We start from the raw sequence: 21520 nt of genomic DNA on the forward strand, positions 1-21520 counted from the left end.
ATGTGTTCTCTGGCTACTAAAACTCCAATGCTAGTTAGGATTGATGTTGAACCACACAAGGGGGGAAACTTGTAATGGTAAACGATCCTTAGCGTCAATAAAATATACCACAATAAGAAATACCTTTAACCATTTCATAGGTTTCACCTGGAAACTATATGGCTTTCTAGAAAATAAAAAGCATCTAATTAAAATAACAGCTCAACCATACTCGTACAAACTCAGATAATTTTACAAATGTAAGATTTAAGGGGTATCTATAATTAAAGTTTTGAAAACGCTATTTGTCCAGCTGTAATGTTTTCTGATGCACCGATCTATAACAAGCATGGGGCTAATGAAATTAGCCAATATCTGAGAAGCATTAAAGTGAATTAATTGATATAGCTACCAGGCAACTAGCATTTTAAAAGCAGAGTTTGTTTGGCAATGGCAGCCTACAGTATATATTTTATACTATCGATGTTTATCTATGTTATTTTTTTTAAAGTTTTGGATAGGGTAGGGAAGAATTAGAACCTATATCACTTTTTACCGCTGTCTGGGGCTCCATTAGAGAGACTTCTCCTTAATTGCTGTACCCTGTAGCGGGCACAACCTTTTTAGCATACAGGAAGTGAAAAAGCACAACAGCACAGACAAAAGATTATTATTATTTTTTTTAATTAGGAAGGAATGGCTAGAAATCCTGTCAACTTTGTATAGTTTTTTTTCCCCTGTTGCAAATGTTCCCTTACTTCCTGTCTGGGAAAAAAAGGTGGCCCCAGAAAAGGGAGACAAAGCCTTGGATAGCAGTAAATCTGACACACTCTCTAACTCTACCCTATGCTATCCAAACTAAAAAACAAATGTTTGGCTATAGATACACTTTAAAGCATATAAACAATTATAAACCAGAAAGCTACATACAATAAATGACAACTTACTAATTTTCTAAACTACTAGATGATAAGAATGTACTAAAAGTTCACCAGCTGATAAAGATTTTTAAATGGACATAATCTAGGGCAATTGAGCCATTTGGTGTCATGGCTTAATGCGCAAAAGCCCTGATCATAAAAATGGAAGCAAAAGTAGTTGTAAGATGACAGGACATAAAATGTGAACAGATCATTTAAGGCACTTCCCAACTGCAACTTGCAAATGAACAGTAACTAATCATTTTACTTTAGATACTATTTAAAAAACAGCTAGCTGCTGGCTGATGTCACGCATGTCAAATGTTGGGATCCACCCAGATGCCTGGACCAGCATTAAGAGCCTAAGCCAACCATGTCTGCCCCTTCCAAAGCCTGGTGCTCCAGTGAGCACTGGAGGGGCACTGATCACTGTTGACTGAGAACTCAGAGGTATTTGTTTACTTAGTTCATATTGTAGAGACAGCGAGGGACAGATGCAGCATTGGATCAATACTGCATGCACCATGGTGAGTACAAAGGATTGTTTCTTTTTAATCCCAAACTTCTCTTTTAATTATATCATATACTAAAATGAAAATAGTAGTAAAAAGTTTGTATCTGCTATATATTATACAGTAAATGTGTTAGAAATACAGTAGGAACACAAGTTAAGGCACAATACCTGTAGTAGGGTTATAATGATCTACATCATTAACCAACACATGGTTAAAGGGAATGATTCCAACATCAAAAGAGTGTCTCGTTAGTCCAGCAGAAAATGATATTAGCGCTGCCATAGCAGTAACTCCTATAAGAAATAAAACACGTAAAATCAGAACAAAGATCGCAAACAAATTCTCATTACTGTACATTTTACTTCAAAATAGATTATTTATATGATGCCAAAGTGTGATGCTTGAATGTCATTAATTGACATTCCATAGGTCCCTACTGTTCATTGATTAGATTACTTGAAGCGTATGTTAACCCCATGCTTCTTTAAAGCATGTTATAGGACACACGGGGGTTGATTTACAAAAGGCAAATAGACTGTGCACTTCCATCATCCAATCATGTGCAAGAAAAAAATGCATTTTTTTAATTTGCCATCTACATGATTGGATATTCTTTGCAAAGTGAAGCTTTACCGCATTTACTAAGCTCTGGCACAACTGCACTTTGCAAATTGCACAGTCTATTTGCAATTAGTAAATCACCCCCAGTGCTTGTCCTGTGTCATTTGGACCCCTGTAACACCTAGCAAACCTGGCTGATTCTTCGAATATCTCCCCACCCCTATGCAAACTGACCACAGTAATCATGGCTGCTGAGCCCACCTGCCTCCATCACCCGCAGCCCTGCCATCTCTCGTGTCCTCCGCCTCCCTCCCTGCCTGTCGGCTCCCTCCCTGCTGCTGTCATAATAACATGATTTATTGTATATAATCTACTCTGTCTTATAAGGATATGTCCCCCTGTGTGTGTGTGTGCTGTATAAAAACAAAAAGCTGTATATACCTTATCTGTGAGCGCTAATCAGCGGTCATGTGACGCACCGCATCTCTCCGGCTCTCGTCTCCTCTCCTCTAGACTGACGTCAGCAGGGGAGTCTCGGGGATGTCACATGATCAGCGCTCACAGATAAGGTATATACAGCTTTTTTTTTTTATACAGCACACAGGGGGACATTAGAAGACAGAGAGGATTATATAAAGTAAATTGTGTGGGTTAATAAACCCTTTAACAGAACTAGCTCTATAGAATAATGGTATCTTTGTATTAAAACAAAATGTATATAATTTTCTCATAATGGCTTCACTTTGGACACCTGTAAGTCTTACGGGGAAAATAAAGCTAAGGGAAAACCCAGGCATGGTTTTTACAGGACTTCACAGGAACCTGAAAATGGTTTTATTAACATCAAGGAGAAAGGGAAAGGTTAAAGGTTATATTTGCAAACTTTATTGCCTTGCTTTAGTACTCTAAAGGAGCCAAGTTTTATTGTTCCCTTATTATTTCCATTGAAAAAAGGAAATTTGCTAAGGTCATCAAGAGGTGAACTTTGACTTGCATGCCATCAGGTCTTCTTCAGGTGAAGAAGGAAGGAAGGTGTCTCTGCCAAATTCTGGCAAGAATATATGGCTAAACCTGATTTTTTGAAAAATATTGACAGTTCATGTGTTTTTTATTATATCTATTTACAACAGGATGGGCTTATCCATTCGATAATACGACACGACTTAGAATATTCTTGCTACTTTTTTTTTCTCAATTAAAAAACAAATATATATATATATAACTATTACATTACCTATAGATTCTGGAAAGATTTCTACTGTTTTAGGAGCTGAAAAATAAATAGAAAAGTCATTATATTTTATTTGGTATTATGAAAAGTTACCCAATATCTGCATTCATTTTAGTAATTGACTGTTTTTAACATTTATTTGTAGTTGAAATCGAATTAGATACATTATATTGGCCCCATGAAATAAAGTAATGGATTTCCAATTAACTGATCCAATCTACATATTCACTCGCATCCTAATGATATACAGAGCAGTGATACTATATTACATAGTCAAAATACAATACATCATGTAAGTGATAAAGAGCGATATAGACCAACAATATGAATTTTTGTAGAAATCCCAATTAAATCATTTAAGTATAGTAAAAAACATTTTCCCCATCCTTCCCTCCCATGCCTTTCTAACTCATCCCTTTGTTGTATTTTTCCTTAACTGGTCAAGTAAGTTAAACTAACCTAAGGCCCCTCTCCCCTCCTCCTTCCCCCACCTGTGCGGATCGCTAGTCCAGCACCATGTTAACCCTTGCTGCACCATGTTAACCCTTGCTGACTTTTCCTTGGAAAAATGTCTGGTTGGAAGAGACCTAGCCTACACTAGCTAATGAACACAGGGGGCTGTCAGACACCACCTCTCCCTTGATGACCCAGGTTCTTAGGGTCTGGGACAGGAACAATAGCATATATTCTCTGCCCCCCCCCCTGTGTTGCCGCTGGCCCCGCTTGGGGGCTTCTGCTGGTTCTCCCTAGGAGAACAAATCGTGTTCTTTAAGAAGTGGCCGGATAACTCCAACGCCTGTTGTGGCAAATTCATGGAGAACGGTAGATTACTCACTCTTAAGACCCTTAGGGCCCACCATGGTAGCTTCCCTATGGACTTTTGGAGACATAAACAGCTCAGTCACTTGTCATGCAAGGTCAACCCATAACAGCTTCTCTTTGTAGCGGAGGAGCCTACTCCATGTATGATTTCTGAATTGTACCGCCTACTGGGCTTGGCCACCTCAGAGACTAAGCCGTTCTATATCAGAAAGTCGGAACGAGACCTAGGGAAGGAATTTTCAGAGGCACAGCTGACTCACCTGTACCATCTAACACACTCTAGCTCCATAGAGTCCAGAATGCAAGAAACCAATTACAAGCTACTGATCCTGTACCGGCGGCCCTATCCCGAATCTAACCCACCATGTCTGATCACTGCTGGAGAAGCTGTGGCCTTCGTGGCACTCTACTTCACATATGGTGGACGTACCTGAGAATTAAGCCATTCTGGGAGGCAATTAAAAATCAGATACAAGATATACTGGGTATCGACATCCCTTTCTCCCCTTTGCACTTCCTTTTCCATATTCCTCCCATGCCAGTCAGCCAATATAGGAAGAGTGCATTGCCACATTTCTTGAATGCCACCAAGCACCTTCTTCCTATTTATTGGGAGAAGACGAATGTACCCGATAGGGAGGAATGGACTCGGAAGGTGACGGAGATTAAGGGAAGCGGAAGATTGGGTGGCTACCTGCAGGGGCACTAAGGAGAGGTTTGACTCTACCTGGGCACCTTGGTTACAACACACATCCGGTGGGGGGTTTGTCACCTCCAGCCTAGATATTGCCTTGTTGGAGCTCGCTGAACCCTCCCTTAGGGGAGGCGTGGGTCAACACAGGTCAACCTCCTAGTAGACCTCGGTGCTGAAAGGCCGCCACTCCTAAGATGCCTTTGTCCTAGTCAAGTGTCAGATCGTCGGTCGGGAGCTATCACAGATATTCTCTAAGTAGAAGCATGGGTGCATGTCATGGGGGAGAGTTCCCTCCTCCCCTCCCCTCTTATCCCCACTATTCTTTTTACCTTCTGTTTTCTTGTTTTCTGTTTTTTGAATTATGCTTGGATTCACAAAAGGTTGCTTGGACCATGTTTCATAGTGGATAATAGGTGCAGTACCGGGATTGGATTCACTATCTATGGTGAAAGCTGTCCCCTCTCCTTGATGTAGGGGAGACGGGCCACATACTGGTGTGTTGCGCTTCTCTTGCTAGTCCTCAGGCTGGATACCAGCCGGAGAGGGTCAGATGGAGGTCCTTTAAACCCCTCCTCTCTACTGGGGACATGCGGGAGTGGGAATTTTCGTGAATGCAGACAGCGTGAATGATCACCTGTTTTGGGAAACATTATGTACTTGCCTACCTACACTGCCACAAGCTACGAAGGCCCCTATATAAGGGGAGCTGCATATTCCCCTTCTGCGGACCAGTTAGTATAGCACTGACTGCATACTGTTTGAATTGTTTTCTGTATTTGAATCTTCCCTTATAGAAGGTTTGAAACATTGGTTGTCATATGTATCTGCATGTTTTGTCTTTCTTATATTGTCATAAATAAAGATTACATAAAAAAACCTCACTGGCTGGTTTACTTCTGGATCATTTGAGGAATCCTCTGTTAGGTCAGTCAATGAGAATTATTCATGTCAGTGACATGAACACCCAGAAGAAGTACCCACCCAGGAAATACAGTAAATAGCAAGAAGGATTTAGGTTTTTTTTTTTTTTTTAACCCAGCAATCGGATAAAGGGGACGAGAGGGAGGGGATTCCTTTGACCCTGAAGTTGGACATTAAGAAGAGTGAATTCTGATTGGTTGCTCTGGGGTACTGCACTTATAAATAAAAACTGTAAGAATGCATTATTGAATAAAATGAGTTAGATAAAGATTAATCCATCTTCTTCTAAATGTCTGAGACTTTCTTCACCTTTTTCACTGTTATCGATATGCACTCACAATAAACAAGCACAAACAGATACTATATTGCCTTGAAGATAAAGTATTTAGGATACCAAGTATATTTTATTATCTGTAAGAATATGGTCCCATTGCTGTAATCTAATAGTGAGCACTGAGATCAGATTTGGGCATTCTGACTGGTAGGCGGGCTACTGCAAGTCTGAAAATGAGATAGGAACAGAACTATGAGTATGGTGCTTTAAACCAGTGTTTCTCAACCTTTTTTCAGTAGCGGCACCCTTCAAAATGATGGACAATCTCGAGGCACCCCATTCTAAAAACGATTCTAATAGCGTTACACAATGTAACATTCACAGGATACTCGCTGTTAGAGGTGATTTATTCTTCCAAAGCAAATACACTTTTGCACACTGGAACTGACTAGTATTCCAATGTTTCTCTTCTTCCTCAATTTCTCTCCATCAGTCAGCTATTGTCACCTCAGTGCTGAGGGAGAGGGGCAGAGGAAGATCAAACAAGGATGCTGTGGAGGGCACTGACAGCCTCCTTATCAACTGATGATGTCATTGGTTGTTAGAATGCCAGTGTCTAGAACGTTGTAATGGTGCATAATGAAAACCTGTGGCTTTGTGTAACTAAAAGGCAGGTTAGATACACCTGCTGGCCTGTATACAATTTTATGATAACTTTTTAGGTACCCTGGTTGAAAAAGGCTTTAAACACAGGAAGACCAAATTCTTAAAGAGAATAGATGTAACGTTTTGTCCAATAGATTTAAAAGTCATCTAATGTCATGTATGGCCATTTGTTAGTTCAACATTGTGTAAATTTAAAATGCATAATTTTGCTAGAAGAATCCCTTATGTAAAACCTCAACAATGAAAATACAATATCTTGCTCCTTTTTGGTCTGCTATATATACCATTGAACATGACTTGTCGACTGTCTTAGAAATTTTGAAAGCCAATAACTCCCCGGGTTATAGAGAAAAATATGATAGCAGTGAGATGAGAAAAGGAATTCTGAACTGAAAAAAAAAACTGCATTGTCATGAGAAAGAGGAAGGTAAGAGCACACTCTATTTTTGGCACATCAACAGATATTTTTTTGTAATTGCAGCATGTTTTTTTTTTTAAGGTTTTTACATTTAAAATTTTGCATTAAGAACACAAGTTACAAAACATAATACCACAAGGCACAAAAGGGTCATATGACCCTTGATTTCTGTAGTGTTTGCTTCAGATATTGGCACTCCAACTATTTGCTTGCCTTTCACAGTGAGATTGTAAAACATGTTAAAGTGGATGTAAACCTGATTCATGAAATCTGACTTGGGCACATGTATAGTTGATTTTTGTAGAGTTTTGTTGAGTTTTGAGTTTCATGTAGAGTTTTCTTATCTCTCTCCAAAGCCCTAAGTCCCGTGTCTTTCTGCTGCTCGGTTCTTTTATTATCAGCATGATAACTTTTGACAAGTTCTCCGACAACCGAGATAAAACCAGCCTGAAATTTGCGTCCAGGTGGGTGCTATAAATAGATTAGCAGAGAGCTAGTCTATTGACAGCACATTATTTCCTTTGCCAATGTGGGGGGGGAGAGGGTGCCTTTAGAAAATTCTAACACGATCTGAACATTTTAAAGAATATAGCAAGCTATAGACCGTAGATAAGAATGTAAAACTTATGGCGAGTTTTCATCTCTGTGTATCATCTGAGGAAGTTCACTTCACTGGGTATATGTGAGGGTTTACAGTACTTCCACTTTATTACTATTTAGCGATTGCTTCCTATGTATGGTCCGCTTCATGCTGGTGACTGAGTGTTTTTATATAAAGCTATTGTAATGTAAATCGCTTCGCCCAAAGAGAGAAATTACCTTTAGGTTCTTTGGATGGCTTGGGGTAACCTGGAAAAACAAAGACATGTGTTACAACTATAGGAAAATACTAGCAACTGTACCAGATCATGTATTAAAGAAAAAAAAAAAGGAAAAATCATTATGTACCATGGACAAAAGCCTTAGTATGCAGCACGCACAGAACAGAATCTGAACTATGAATCTAAATCAGTCTCTAACAATGGGGATATGGTATTATAACTTTAGTTTAAGTTATCCATGCACATCATTTTCTCAAGCTCAAGTTTATTGTGCTACTTGGATGAATGCTACCATTTAGAGGCTGCTTAATAAACAATGTCAGGACTTAGAAACATGTGGCTTTCACAATGTTCTTTAACTTCATGTGTAGATAAACAGGTTCACCACACTTGGTTCTGATTACTCACACATAGCGCTATTCCATGACAAGAAAGGGATTTTATGATTTGCTAGGGAGCTTCTTATATTAACACATTATAAGTTATGTTGGGATTGTTCTGCTTGAGAAGAAATGATTAATTCAGGACAAAGATGATGCTACAATTTGCTTTCTTTACTTTACAAGAGTAAGCAGAAAGAAAAAGTAATGATCAATACCACAGTTTTTTTATTTTTTTACTATATAAAAAGGAAAACAACTTATGTCTCTGGGATTGCATATATATAAAATATTTCTTTATCTTTAAAGGGTTAGTTAGTTCACCTTTCCAAAAAAAAAAAAAAAAACTGCATATGCAAATAAGGGGCATCTATACATAAAAACACACTGTGGAGCTAAAGTTGAATGCACATCTTGCAGCCCAAATGGATTACTCTAAGGATGTTGCTAGATGAGGCCTAGTCATTAATTCTCATCTACTCCATCACAGAATTGAGTTTTGAAACCCTCAGCTCAGGGCTACTTCATCATGGGAAAGAGGGAGAGCAGGTTTTTTATCAGAGAAAAAGCTCACTCCTGTGATGGTGGAGGTGAGTAACAACAACTAGGCCTCACTTAGCAATGTCACCGTAGCATTCTATTCAGGCTCATATAGGGGGTATGTAAATTACCTACTCTACACCTATAAGCAAGGGTTTCATTCAAATATAGTCAGAGCTACACTGTTTGTATCTGTAAACATTACTTAAGCTGTGTCCACATGGGCCAAATGTCGGGCGGCATCCACTGGTTCAATAGAAACTGCCGTGTGTACGGCCGACTTTTCTCGAAGGGGCATGACCGAAAAATCAGCCAACTGCCAATGGCTGAGAGCGCTGAAAAGTGTGTCCGGGGGGCATCCCCCTTTCCGAACACAATATAACAGCAGGGAAGATTGCTAGTACAGCAGCTCTGACCTGAGCTATCAGTTTATTTTCATTCCCGCTGGGTTGATTGAAAAAAACTAGCAGTGTGTACAAGGCTTTAGCTACATAATCATTTTTTTTTTTTTTTTGTAAAGATGAACTAACCCTTTAAAACAATGATCCTATAACAATTGGTAGCACTTTAACCCCCAACCTTAAAAAAATAAAAATAAACATCTGTCATTTAATGTGCTTATACTCTCAATGTCTTTAAGGCAGTGATAGCGAACCTTGGCACCCCAGATGTTTTTAAACTACATTTCCCATGATGCTCAACTACACTGCAGAGTGCATGAACATCATGGGAAACATGGTTCCAAAACATCTGGGGTGCCAAGGTTCGCCATCACTGCTTTAAGGTGTATTTACTTTTGTCATAATACTGATTTGTACAATGAGTGAAGGATAACTTATCTTTATATTCTGTGACTAACATCTATGAACTGAGACGATAGAGCTTCATAGTGCAAAAACAATTCTGGGCATGTAGTCCCAGCATACTCAGTATAAACAATATTTGTAATTAGTCAAACGGCTTATGCAACTAAGTGCTTTGCTCTGCATCACACAGTGTAGAATTCAGCAGAAGTGGTCACTGATGCTGTGATCCCCTTTGACCAGAATTTGTTACCGCAGTAGGACTCTTGTTGAAGAGGAGAGTGCCAAGTGCACATCTGTAAGGTGGTAAGCAGTCCTGTAAGCCAAAAACTTTTTAAAGAAAGTCAAATATTTAAAGGATAAGTTCACCTATTGAGAAAAAATAATAAATGCACATTTTTTTTTTTACAGGTAAAAAAAAAGTGCATTTATTAATTTTTGTTGCAGGAGCTTGTAAAGCATTGCACCAGTGTTCAGCAGATCGCTGATGCCATGCAGATCTCCTGCAGATCTGTCATTGTATAGGCTTGTTCCTACTTCATATGAGGAAGTTGATACATGCTGATAGGAAGAATGAATGAACTACCACAGCACTGTGGTAGTTCATTGAAAACTACAAGCTGCCAGCCACAAAAGGCTGCCGAACCTTGTAGTTTTCCACTCTCAGAGCGCTGTGAATGAGTGACATGGGCAGGTGGGTGGAGCCCCACACGACCATTTAAAAATATATATATATATATTTTGACAGCTAGCTGGTGGAGAAGAACCCCTACTAGCTGGCACAGCAAGGATCATTGAGGTGCGGGGGCTGGTGTATTCATAACATGTTACGCCCCGAATATGGGTCCAACATGTTACATGTTATGAAAGGTGAACTTATCCGTTAAAAAGCTTCAAGCAACTGCTAGAACGTTCAGCTTATTTTTCTCTAGATGAACATTCTACAAACAGCTGTCAGAAATGAATATCTTTGTCCCCTGTCAAGGAAGGTTTAAAAATGTGTTTAAAACATATCTAAATCCAAAAACCTAAATGTTATATACTGCAGTATACAGTCCTTATATGTGGTGGCTGCACTGGTTTCTTTCAAGATTACTTCTTTTATCTTATTTTAGATCTTGCCAGTAACATGCTTCATGTCCAACTCTGACTACCTTTGCTGCACCTATGAAGAAGAAGCATTGTCACCCTAGGACAGAAATAAAGAACACCTTCAACTCTAATTTCTATTTAATGATGAGAAGGGGTTGCAATTCACAGTAGATAGCTGGTAACTGCAACTGGAATTCTAAAAGAAACAAACATTTTTCCGTACTTGCAGGAAATATGCTTAGCAAAAAACAAAAAATCAGTTGCAGCCACCACATCTGAGGACTGGTAAGCTGTAATTGTTCTTGGATTTTGATATCCTTTCATTTAGCAATCAGCAAAGAAGAAAATTAACTGACACATTATCATGTGCTGGCAAAGCTACAGTTGGAAAACAGCTGATATAGTACTACCCGTATCAAGGTGGTGAACAAACCCTAAGCTCCCCCCCAATTCCCCATTGGATTTTATTTTGTCCAGAACCAAATTCCAGATGCAGGTTTTCATACGCAAAAGATAAAAACTCTATTTACCTGCATAGTCTGATAATAAAATGCAGCTGCCACTTTTTCATGTACTACTTTATCTGTTTTAAATATTTACCAGTGTTTTCACTGACAACATAAGACTGTATTTTACACTGAATTTACCAGGTGCTCCAGCAAAGCCTTTAGACATCTCCATTTCTTTATGTCCATCGGCACCTTGAGGTCTTCCCGATCCAGACTGGATGATTCTTCCTGGAGGACCAGCTTGGCCATGTTCCATAATAATACCATTTCTTCCAGGGACAAGAGGTATCACAATAGAGCCAGTTGGGCTTGGTGGCTCTGGTTTGGATGATGGTGGCTCTGGTTTTGTGCCAGTTGGTTTTTGAGGTAGTTGTGGTTCTATAGGTCGTTTGGGTTGCTCAGGGAGTGAAGGTATGACAGGCACCTCGGGGATTACTGGACGCTGTGGAACTCTGGGTTTCTCTGTTACTCTTGGTGGTGGTGACGTAGCTTTAACTTGTGTTGTTTGTTCTGGCTCTTTACCTAAGGAGAAGGACAGAAATATTGTTATTTTACTATACTTTACAGCAGTGTTTCTCAACGGGGGTTCTGTGGAATCCACGGGTTCATCACAAGCAGGTGAATGGTAGATCACATCCCCAAAGAGCTGACAGGCTTGCAGAGCGCAGAGAAAAACAATTGACATCACTGTCCTGCACCCATACCAGCTGGCCCTCCCCTCCTGTCCATCCCAAGAGCCTGTGTGTGACATCACATGGGTGCGACGAAGAGGAGGGAGGGCGGGAATCAAGGTGCAAGATGCGATCATGATCTAGCACAGGGATATGCAATTAGCGGATCTCTAGCTGTTGCAGATTTACAAGTCCCATGAGACATAGCAAGACTGACAGCCACAAGCATGACACCCAGAGGTAGAGGCATGATGGGACTTGTAGTTTTGCAACAGCTGGAGGTCCACTAATTACATATCCCTGATCTAGCAGCTTACCTGAACTAATCTGCATGAGGTAAACTACTACAGATCCCAGTATTGTGCCATCCAGTTTCCTCCTGCCCCCCTGTACTATGCAGTTCCCTCCTGGCCCCACTGTACTATGCAGATCCCTTCTGGCCCCACTTTACTATGCAGTTCCCTCATACCCCCCCATAGTGTCCCTTATGGCCCCCCTGTACTATACTGTTCCCGCCTGGCCCCCCTATACTTTTCTCTCCTGGCCCCCCTGTACAGTTCCCTCATGCCCCCAATAATGTTCTCTTCTGCCACCCCCCCCCATACTGTTGTCTCCTGGCTCCCCTGTACAGTTCCCTCCTGGCCCCCTCTATACTGTTCTATTCCGGCTCCCCTATACGATTCCCTCCCAGCTCCCCTATACTGTTCCTTCCCAGCCCCCCCTGCACTGTTCACTCCCGGCCCCCCTGCATTGTTCCCAAACTTGCTCTTCCATGTCTTTATGGACCTTGCTTTGAGCACTGGTGCGCAGTCATGTTGGAACAGGAAGAGGCCAGCCCCAAACTGTTCCCACAAAGTTGAGAGCATGAAATTATCCAAAATGTCTTGGTACGCCGACACTTTAAGAGTTCCCTTCACTAGAACTAAGGGGCCAAGCCCAACCCCTGAAAAATAACCCCACACCATAATCCCCCTTCTACCAATTGATTTGGACCAGTGCAGAAAAGCAAGTTCCATAAGAGACATGAATGAGCGAGTTTGGGGTGGAGGAACTTGGCTGGCCTACAGAGTACTGACCTCAACCTGATAGAACACCTTTGGGATTAATTCGAGCAGAGACTGTTAGCAGGCCTTCTCGTCCACATCAGTACCTGACCTCACAAATGCGCTTCTGGAAGAATGGTCAAAAATTCCCATAAACACACTCCTAAACCTTGTGAACAGCCTTTCCAAAAGAGTTGAAGCTGTTATAGCTGTAAAGGATGGGCCAACTCAGTATTGAAACCTACGAACTAAGACTGGGATGCCATTAAAGTTCATGTGCGTGTAAAGGCAGGCATCCCGATACTTTTGGTAATATAGTGTATACACAGTGGGGAAAAAAATGATATAGGACCCTGCAGATTTTGTAAGTTTGCCCACTTACAAAGAAATTATGGGTCTATAATTTGTATCATAGGTGTATTTTAAATGATAGAGACAAAATATCAACCAAAATCCCAGAAAAAACACAATACAAATGTTATAAATTGAGTTGCAGTTAAGTGAGTAAAATTAGTATTTGATCCCTGCAAGGGATCAAATAATTATTTTCCCCACTGTGTGTATGTATATTACATTTTATTACATATTTATTACTTATTACATATTTTTTACCTGTATAAGGTAATTTAAGTTACACATCAACATTTATTTTATACATGTAAACCACTTGATAACTTTTAAAAAATAATTTTTACTGTATAATTCCAAGCCTATATAAAGGGCACAAAAAATACTGGGTGGAAACAAAAAAAAATGACCTCCATCTTCCTGCCAGCTGCTCTGTTCGGAAAAAAATTCCAACCGAGTTGCATCATTATTATTATTATTATTATTATAATACAGGATTTATATAGTGCCGACAGTTTACGCAGCACGTTACAACTTTGGGGCAGTACAGTACAATTCAATAGAGGGGGGAATCAGAGAGCCCTGCTCGTTAGAGCTTAAAAAGACTGAGAAAAAGTGAATAAAAAAATAAAGAAAAAACTACCCATACGTTAAATGTTATTATAAGTAAGCCTAGTTGTCTGCCCTTTACCTAATTTGTTTATTGTGACTTTATCTTTTAAAATACAGCACATGAATTGTTAGATAATGAATGTACAGCTGTATTGCTCACCTCAATGGGCACTGGGTTCAAAACTAAAATTTTTGTTAATAATGCCCTCCCTGCTTTACCATTTCTTAACAATCTATTAACAATGGTCTGAAGGAGCATCCCAATCCTTCTTCACACAGTAAATATATATATATATATATATATATATTTTTTTTTAAGAAATGGAGAAATCACAATTGAGCTAATTTCCAGCACTCCTTAAACATCCCATATTAACAAATTTGTAAAGAAAAGAATGCCCTATGGGGGATTGTATGGGTGGAGGTATATTTAAGGGAAAAAGTATCAGAGTATGTAAGAGTTACATTTTTATTATTACAACATCATGTTATACAAATTACAGTGTTAAATGTTCATAAAAGCATAAGACATAAATATAGTTTCCGCTATGCTCATCCAACACTTTTTTATTAAGTGAATATGTATATTTTATTATCCATTTACATAATCTTTTTCTTTACTAGACTCTATAAAGCGTGCCTTTGCTTAAACCCCTGAGAAAGGAAGGGAATACTGTTATCCCCATTCCCCCCTTTTTCCGAAACATGTTGGGATTTTGTATGATCACATCAAGTATATGACCCCTTTTGGAGTCTATGAGTGATCCAACAAACAAAGCAAATGTAAAAGCAAGTGTATGTGTAATTGATATCTTATGCTTTTATGAACATTTAACACTGTAATTTGTATAACGTGATGTTGTAATAATAAAGATTTAACTCTTACATACTCTGATACTTTTTTCCCCTTAAATATACATCCACCCATACAATCCCCCATAGGGAATTTTTTTCTTTACAGTTAATAAAAAAAGGATTAACGAGTTTAAGGTTTGTTCATACAAACATTAGCAACTTTCAGTAGAAGACAAGTTTAACAAAACAGGCAAACCGGACATTTCTTTCTAAAAGAGTGAGCATGTTATAAACTAGACCCAATACTGGCAAAATGATAGTTATTATAAGCCAAAGCCAACATTTACAAAAGGATATGTTCCTTTTTGAATTAGTGATGCTAATTATTACCTTCCCCAGGCCGATGCTTAATAAGATCCTGCAGATCAGTAGCAATATTGGTGATCTGAGTTTGAAACACCTGGACTGAATTCTTAAGGCCATAAATGTCCTTGGAATGTGACTTTATTGTCCCATTGATGTTGTGTATACAGTTCCATAAACTGGTAACATGTTTGTTAAGCCCATCTTTAATTCGTTGCAGGCTACCAGAAATTGTATCCAGCTTTCCACACACACTTTCCAGCTTAGAAACTCTGGCATCAACATTAGCAATCTCTGTTTGGATTCCCTGAGTGTTATCTGTACATTTGCCTTTGTCAGTAGTTAGGTTATGCTTTAATACTTCAAACTTGTCCTGCAGGTCACCGCAACACTTGCCATTCACAAAAGTGTCTGAAATATCGTTAAGGTTTGTAACATTTACTTTTGCAGAAAGACCAAGCTGAGTGTTCTTAACAGTAGAGTCCAAATTCTTCATCTGGTCTTCCATTGAGTTAAATCTTTCATTTAATAAATCAACATTGTCCTCAATTTTGTAAAGGTCAAATTTAACCTGGCCAAGTTCACTATGTATGGCTTCCAGATCCGATGTCTTGTTCTGGAGATGTTCAAATTTTTCATTCATTGTATCAATCAGTGACTTTAAGAAAACAGAATTGCTCAACTGGGTCTGAACTAAGACTTGATAACTGCCATCACCCTCCTTGTTATTTAGGTAACCATTCTTGCCAAATAGTGCTGTTTTGAGCTCAGTGTCAAGCCTTTTTACAGTATCTTTTAAGTCATCAAGGTCTTCTAGAACTGTATCAGGAAATGAATGCCTGGAATCAAAAGAAGCATGATTATTGCCGAGTTCATCCAGCCTATTCTCAAGGAGTTGGAATTTTTGGTCAATTAGACTGTTCATATCTTCTGTGCTAGCATTGATTAAACCTCTCAGTGTGTCCTCAATGTAAAAGCAGTGTTCCTCTGCGTTTTTCTCTGTGACATTTACTTTAAACTCTAAGTCATTTAATCTTTCATTCCATGACTGGTCTGGTTGTGGAAGATTAAGATGCTGCACTTCATTGTCTATTCGGAAATTAAGGGCTCGATGAGCATCAGCAATTCTTTCAACTTTTTCATTCAGATCCTTAAGAGTGGCATCAAAACCAACATTCTTACAACAACCTGAACTGCCATTTGGCGCAGTCTCCATTTGAGATTTCAACTTGTTTATTTGATTCTGTAGTTCTGTGTCTTTTTCCAAAACAAATTCTTTTACTCCTGAACAGCTATTCTCATTCTCCTCACATTGCTGTTGAATGTTTATTAATTTATATTCGCAAGAGTTCTTGAGATCAGCCATTTTCCGGTCCATACCCTCCATCATCTCATTTCTCAGGGCTTCTAGTTTGTCATCTAGGTCTGCCTGATGCACATTAACACTAGATGCTGTTCCTATTGGTCCATGGGATACTTTCTCTAGTTCAATTAATCGTTCCTCATACAAATTGATTTTTCTGGTCAGGTCCTCAATTTGTTCAGACTTTGTCTGCAGTTCTTGTCGGGCAGTTGTTAGTTCAGAAACGATATCTTTTGTCCCATCCTCTCTCTCAGCACTCCCAGAAAATCCAGGCAAATAGAATTCTGTCTTGCCACCGGTGGCACTAGCAGTTGGTGCCAAGTTGTTTAACCATGTATTTAAAAACTTACTGACGTCTTCCTGAACAGTTATCTTTAAGTTTTCATTCACTCCTGACACAGACGTTTGTAGATCGATCATAGTCTGTGTGAGTCGAAGTACCTCTTCTTCAAGACCCTGAATTTTTTTCTCTTGTGCTTCATTCAATTCTTGAAACTCTCGCTTGGAGTCTTGAGCTTTTTGCGGTTGTCCATTTGGGTCTATAAAATGAAAAAATATAAGCTTAATTAAAACTTAAAAAAAACAAAACTTTACATATTTGTTAATTATGTAGATGCAAACCGGAATAAACCTGCTGAACATTGATAGAGAAAAAGCAAGACGCTGTACCACAAGTATATCTGTTCCCCACTAGCACAGTGGCACACATGCAATTATTTTGTTTTCAAAGTCCATGTAAGCCTTGTTCTAAATGTGGCATACAGTGAAAAAAATAAAACAGTAAAAGAAGAAAAGCTAACCCTAAAATGGCATACACATACATATTATTTATATGTATACACACACATATACACACAGTGTATAATAATATATACATACATACATATACACACACACACACACACACACACACACATACATACAGTGTATAATTATATATATATATTAATTTATTTATTTATTTATTTATTTATTTATATTTACACACACACACACAGTATCTCACAAAAGTAAGTACACCCCTCACATTTTTGTAAATATTTTATTATATCTTTTCATGTGACAACACTGTATAAATATCACTTTTCTGCAATGTAAAGTAGCGAGTTTACAGCTTGTATAACAAGGCAAATTTGCTGTCCCCTTAAAATACCTCAACACACAGCCATTAATGTCTAAACCGCTGGCAACAAAAGTGAGTACAACTAAGTGAAATTGTGCAAATTGGGCCCAATTAGCCATTTTCTCTCCCCAGTGTCATGTGACTTGTAATGCCGTGTACACACGATCGGACTTTCCAAACGTGCGGACCTGCCCACACATGGAGTAAAGTCGATTCATTTTGAACGCGGGTCCAGGTAGCCGGGACTAGCAAAGGAAGTCAATGTCGCCGCATCCATCGGCGAGATTGACACCTCACTAGCCCCATCACCTAGTATGGATTTAAAGGGGAACCCCTACGCCGAAAAAATGGCGTTGGGGTCCCCCCAAAGTCCATAGCAGACCCTTATCCGAGCATGCAGCCCGGCAGGTCAGAAAAGGGGGTGGGGACGAGCAAACGCCCCCCCTCTTGAGCCATACCAGGCCACATGCCCTTAACATGGGGGGGTGCTTTGGAGAAAGGGGGCCCTACGGCCCCCCACCCCAAAGCACCTTGTCCCCATGTTGATGAGGGCAAGGGTCTCTTCCCGACAACCCTGGCCGTTGGTTGTTGGGGTCTGCGGGCGAGGGGCTTATCGGAATCCAGGAGCCCCCTTTAATAAGGGGTCACCAGATACCGGCCCCCCACCCTATGTGAATGAGACAAGACCCTGAAGTCGGAAGAAGACCCCCGGACGGCCACGATGATGAAGATGAAAGCCGACTCCTCCACTAGTAAAAGAGCTAGCAAAAGAGCAGAAGATAGCGGAGGAGTCCGGCGAGAAGACCCCCCAAGACGGAAGAAGAGAAGACCACCGGAGCTGTGTAATGAATTATTTTAAAAACTTGTGTTGTGTTTTTTTATTTACACTTTTTTCACCAGGTGAATGGGTAGGGGTACATCGTACCCCATACTCATTCACATAGGGTGGGCCGTCGGTATCTGGGGGCCCCATATTAAAGGGGGCTCCCGGACACCTATAAGCTCCCCGCCCACAGACCCTGACAACCACTGACCAGGGTTGTTGGGAAGAGCCCTTGTCCTCATCAACATGGGGACAAGGTGCTTTGAGGTGGGGGGGCCGCAGGGCCCCCCTTTCCCCAAAGCATCCCCCACGTTGAGGGCACGTGGCCTGGTACGCCTCAGGTGGGGGGCGCACACTCTTCCCCACCCCCTTTCCTGACCGGCCGGACTGCGTGCTCGGATAAGGGTCTGCTAAGGACTTTGGGGGATACCCACACTGTTTTTGCGGCGTAGGGGTTCCCCTATAAATCCATACCAGGTGACGGGGCCAGCGAGGTGTCAATCTCACCGATGGAAGCAGCGACATGGACTTCCTTCGCTAGTTCCACCTCCCTGGAGCCACGGTCAAAATGAACGGACTTTACTCCGTGTGTGGGCAAGTCCGTTCATTTCAAAAGACCTTCAGGGGGGGACCTATGGAGAATAAGCGATTAGTGTTAATGTGTGTTAAAATGTGTGTAAGAAGTTAAAAAAGGGTGTAAACTAAAAGATTATTTTTCTTTTAGTTTACACCCTTTTTTAACTTCTTACACACATTTTAACACACATTAACACTAATCGCTTAATTTCCATAGGTCCCCCCCTGAAGGTCACCCCATTTTTAACACCAAATTCCAGCCACATCCCACACATCAACCTGCCGGGGGTGTTGTTTGTGCGTTTTTGTTGTCGCCCGGGCGTGCTCCCTCAGGCCCGGTCCGTGGCATTTTTGGGCCGGCCCGACTCTTGGTGTGCGGTGCTGCCTCTGCGCAGATATATATATGTAAGTCTGTGGGTCGAATGTGCATTTGTGGGGGGTTCTCCATGTCTGTACATTTGTCTATCTCCCTTTTTTTTATTTTTATTAAAATATGGTTGTTTACTCTATTCATAGGCTACCACTACGGTGTTTCTCCTGACGAGTGGCTATAAGGTCACGAAACGCGTAGAGCTTTCAACTGCCGTTTTGTGTATACAATTTTCAACAAAGCATGAACGTTCCTTCTTGATTTTTTTGTCCTCTTATTTTTGTGTTTTTTAACCACTTGCTTACTGGGCACTTAAACCCCCCTCAGTCCCAGACCAATTTTCAGGTTTCAGCGCTGATGCATTTTGAATGACAATTGCGCGGGCATACAACACTGTACCCAAATGAAATTTTTATCATTTTTTTCCCACAAATAGAGCTTTCTTTTGGTGGTATTTAGTTACAGCTCGGAGTTTTATTTTTTGCTAAACAAACAAAAAAAGATGCAAAAAAAAAAAAAATCATGTTTAATAGTTTGTTATAAAATTTTGCAAACGGGTCATTTTTCTCCTTCATTGAAGTGCGCTGATTAGGCGGCACTGATAGGCTGCACTGGTGGGCACTGATAGGCTGCATTGGTGGGCACTGATAGGCTGCACTGGTGGGCACTGATAGGCATAGTTAAGGCGGCACTAATAGGCACAGATAAGGCGGCACCGATGGGCACAGATAAGGCGGCACTGATGGGCAAAGAGGGGCACAGATGGGTGGCACGGATGGGTGGCACGGATGGGCACTGATAGGTACCACTGATAGATGGGACTGATGGGCACTGATAGGTGGCACTGATAGGTGACTCTGATAGGTGGCTCTGATAGGTGGCACTGATGGGCGGCACTGCTGGGCACTGGTAGATGACACTGATGGGCACGGATAAGTGGCACTGGGGTGCAGCACCTTTGAGGCAGATTGTGGGCACTGCTGGGTGGCACTGTGGGTGGCACTGCTGGGTGGCACTGTGGGCACTGCTGGGTGGCACTTACTTTTTAAACATTTGGCACTGCAGGGGGCAGGTGGGCACTGGCAGGGGGCAGGTGGGCACTAGCAGGGCTGGCCGTGATCGGGACTGATGTCCCGATCACGGCCGCCGGTGATCGGCTGTCAGCGCGAGGAGGAATAATAGCCGATTACCGGCTCCGTTATATTACATGATCAGCTGTCATTGGCTGACAGCTGATCACGTGATAAGGGGTCGGGATCGACCCCTTGCACGGATCGGTGATCATGCGAGTCTCATGGACTCGCCGATCACAGAGCGCGCCGCGCGCGCCCCTCCAGGGGCGCGGAGGCCGCTCGTGCACGGGACTACGTCAATAGACGTAGTCCCGGCAAAGGAGATCCGCGCTGTAGCCGTCATTTGGCTATAGTGCGGATCTCAAGTGGTTAAATGACGCTTCAATGTGTCACGTATTCATATATAAATTGTGTTTATTGAACACTCAACTCTTCATATGTTTACTATTAAGTCCTTGTTGGAATGTGTATATATTGATGAAATAGAGAATACTAATTTATGACTGTGCAATAACATGTAAATATATGATTACCTGTATTTATTAAAAACTTGTTTTTTACCAAAAACATTTTTACCAAACTTTCTTGCTTCTGCCCCCGTGTGCTTCATATAAAGTCCCGCCTGTTGCTCTTTCCTTTTTAAATAATAATATGTACCCTTTTTATAGTAAAAATCCTTCCTACTCATATTTTTCCATGGATTAAATGGATTGTCAAAATTAATTTTTTCTGACAAAAAGGAAAAAAACATTTGTAATAGGGATTATCTGCCCATTTATTATGATTATTTTGTGCTATCAGTAAGCTTGGCAGGCCCCTGTAACAAGTCTTGCAAGAATATGTGATCGATCTCGTGTGTCTTAATTGAAATCTATTAGTCGTCATGGAACTTTCCATAATGAGCCAGCTGTACTGAATAGGTGGGGCCCTAGAAAAGTTTTGATAAAATGCAGGGCGAGTAACCGAAGCACAATTTAACACATCCTTGTTCTGCAGAATTTATAACATTTAAGACTTCATTTTACTGGTTCTCAATACATTTTATTTTTTAAATCAGATTTTGGGCTATTAAAAATATGTTTTTTGTATATAGCAGCCAAGCAATGATTCTGCATTACAAGAGAGACAACAGCTATGTGCTTCCACAGTTTTACCAGTGTTACTGGCACAGGAATTCTTTTAAACCCAAAGTTTTTTTTTATTCAGTGCCTTGC

The 21520-nt window shown here is 40.6% G+C and overlaps 1 protein-coding gene across 1 annotated transcript in view; it reads right to left on the bottom strand.

Annotated features, from left to right (window-relative positions):
* EMILIN2 (elastin microfibril interfacer 2) overlaps positions 1-21520 on the bottom strand; it is a 101812-nt gene that overhangs the window by 21345 nt on the left and 58947 nt on the right. Inside the window, exons 4-8 of the mRNA XM_077492526.1 lie at positions 15006-16880; positions 11285-11668; positions 7821-7850; positions 3210-3245; positions 1582-1707 (exon numbers count right to left, since the gene is read on the bottom strand). Coding sequence (XP_077348652.1) covers positions 1582-1707; positions 3210-3245; positions 7821-7850; positions 11285-11668; positions 15006-16880 — 2451 coding nt within the window. The remainder of the gene's footprint in view (positions 1-1581; positions 1708-3209; positions 3246-7820; positions 7851-11284; positions 11669-15005; positions 16881-21520) is intronic.

The sequence above is a fragment of the Lithobates pipiens genome, unplaced genomic scaffold (genome assembly GCF_037356315.1).
Source record: "Lithobates pipiens isolate NorthernLeopardFrog02 unplaced genomic scaffold, aLitPip1_a1.2 Scaffold_19, whole genome shotgun sequence".
Taxonomy (NCBI): Eukaryota; Metazoa; Chordata; class Amphibia; order Anura; family Ranidae; genus Lithobates; species Lithobates pipiens.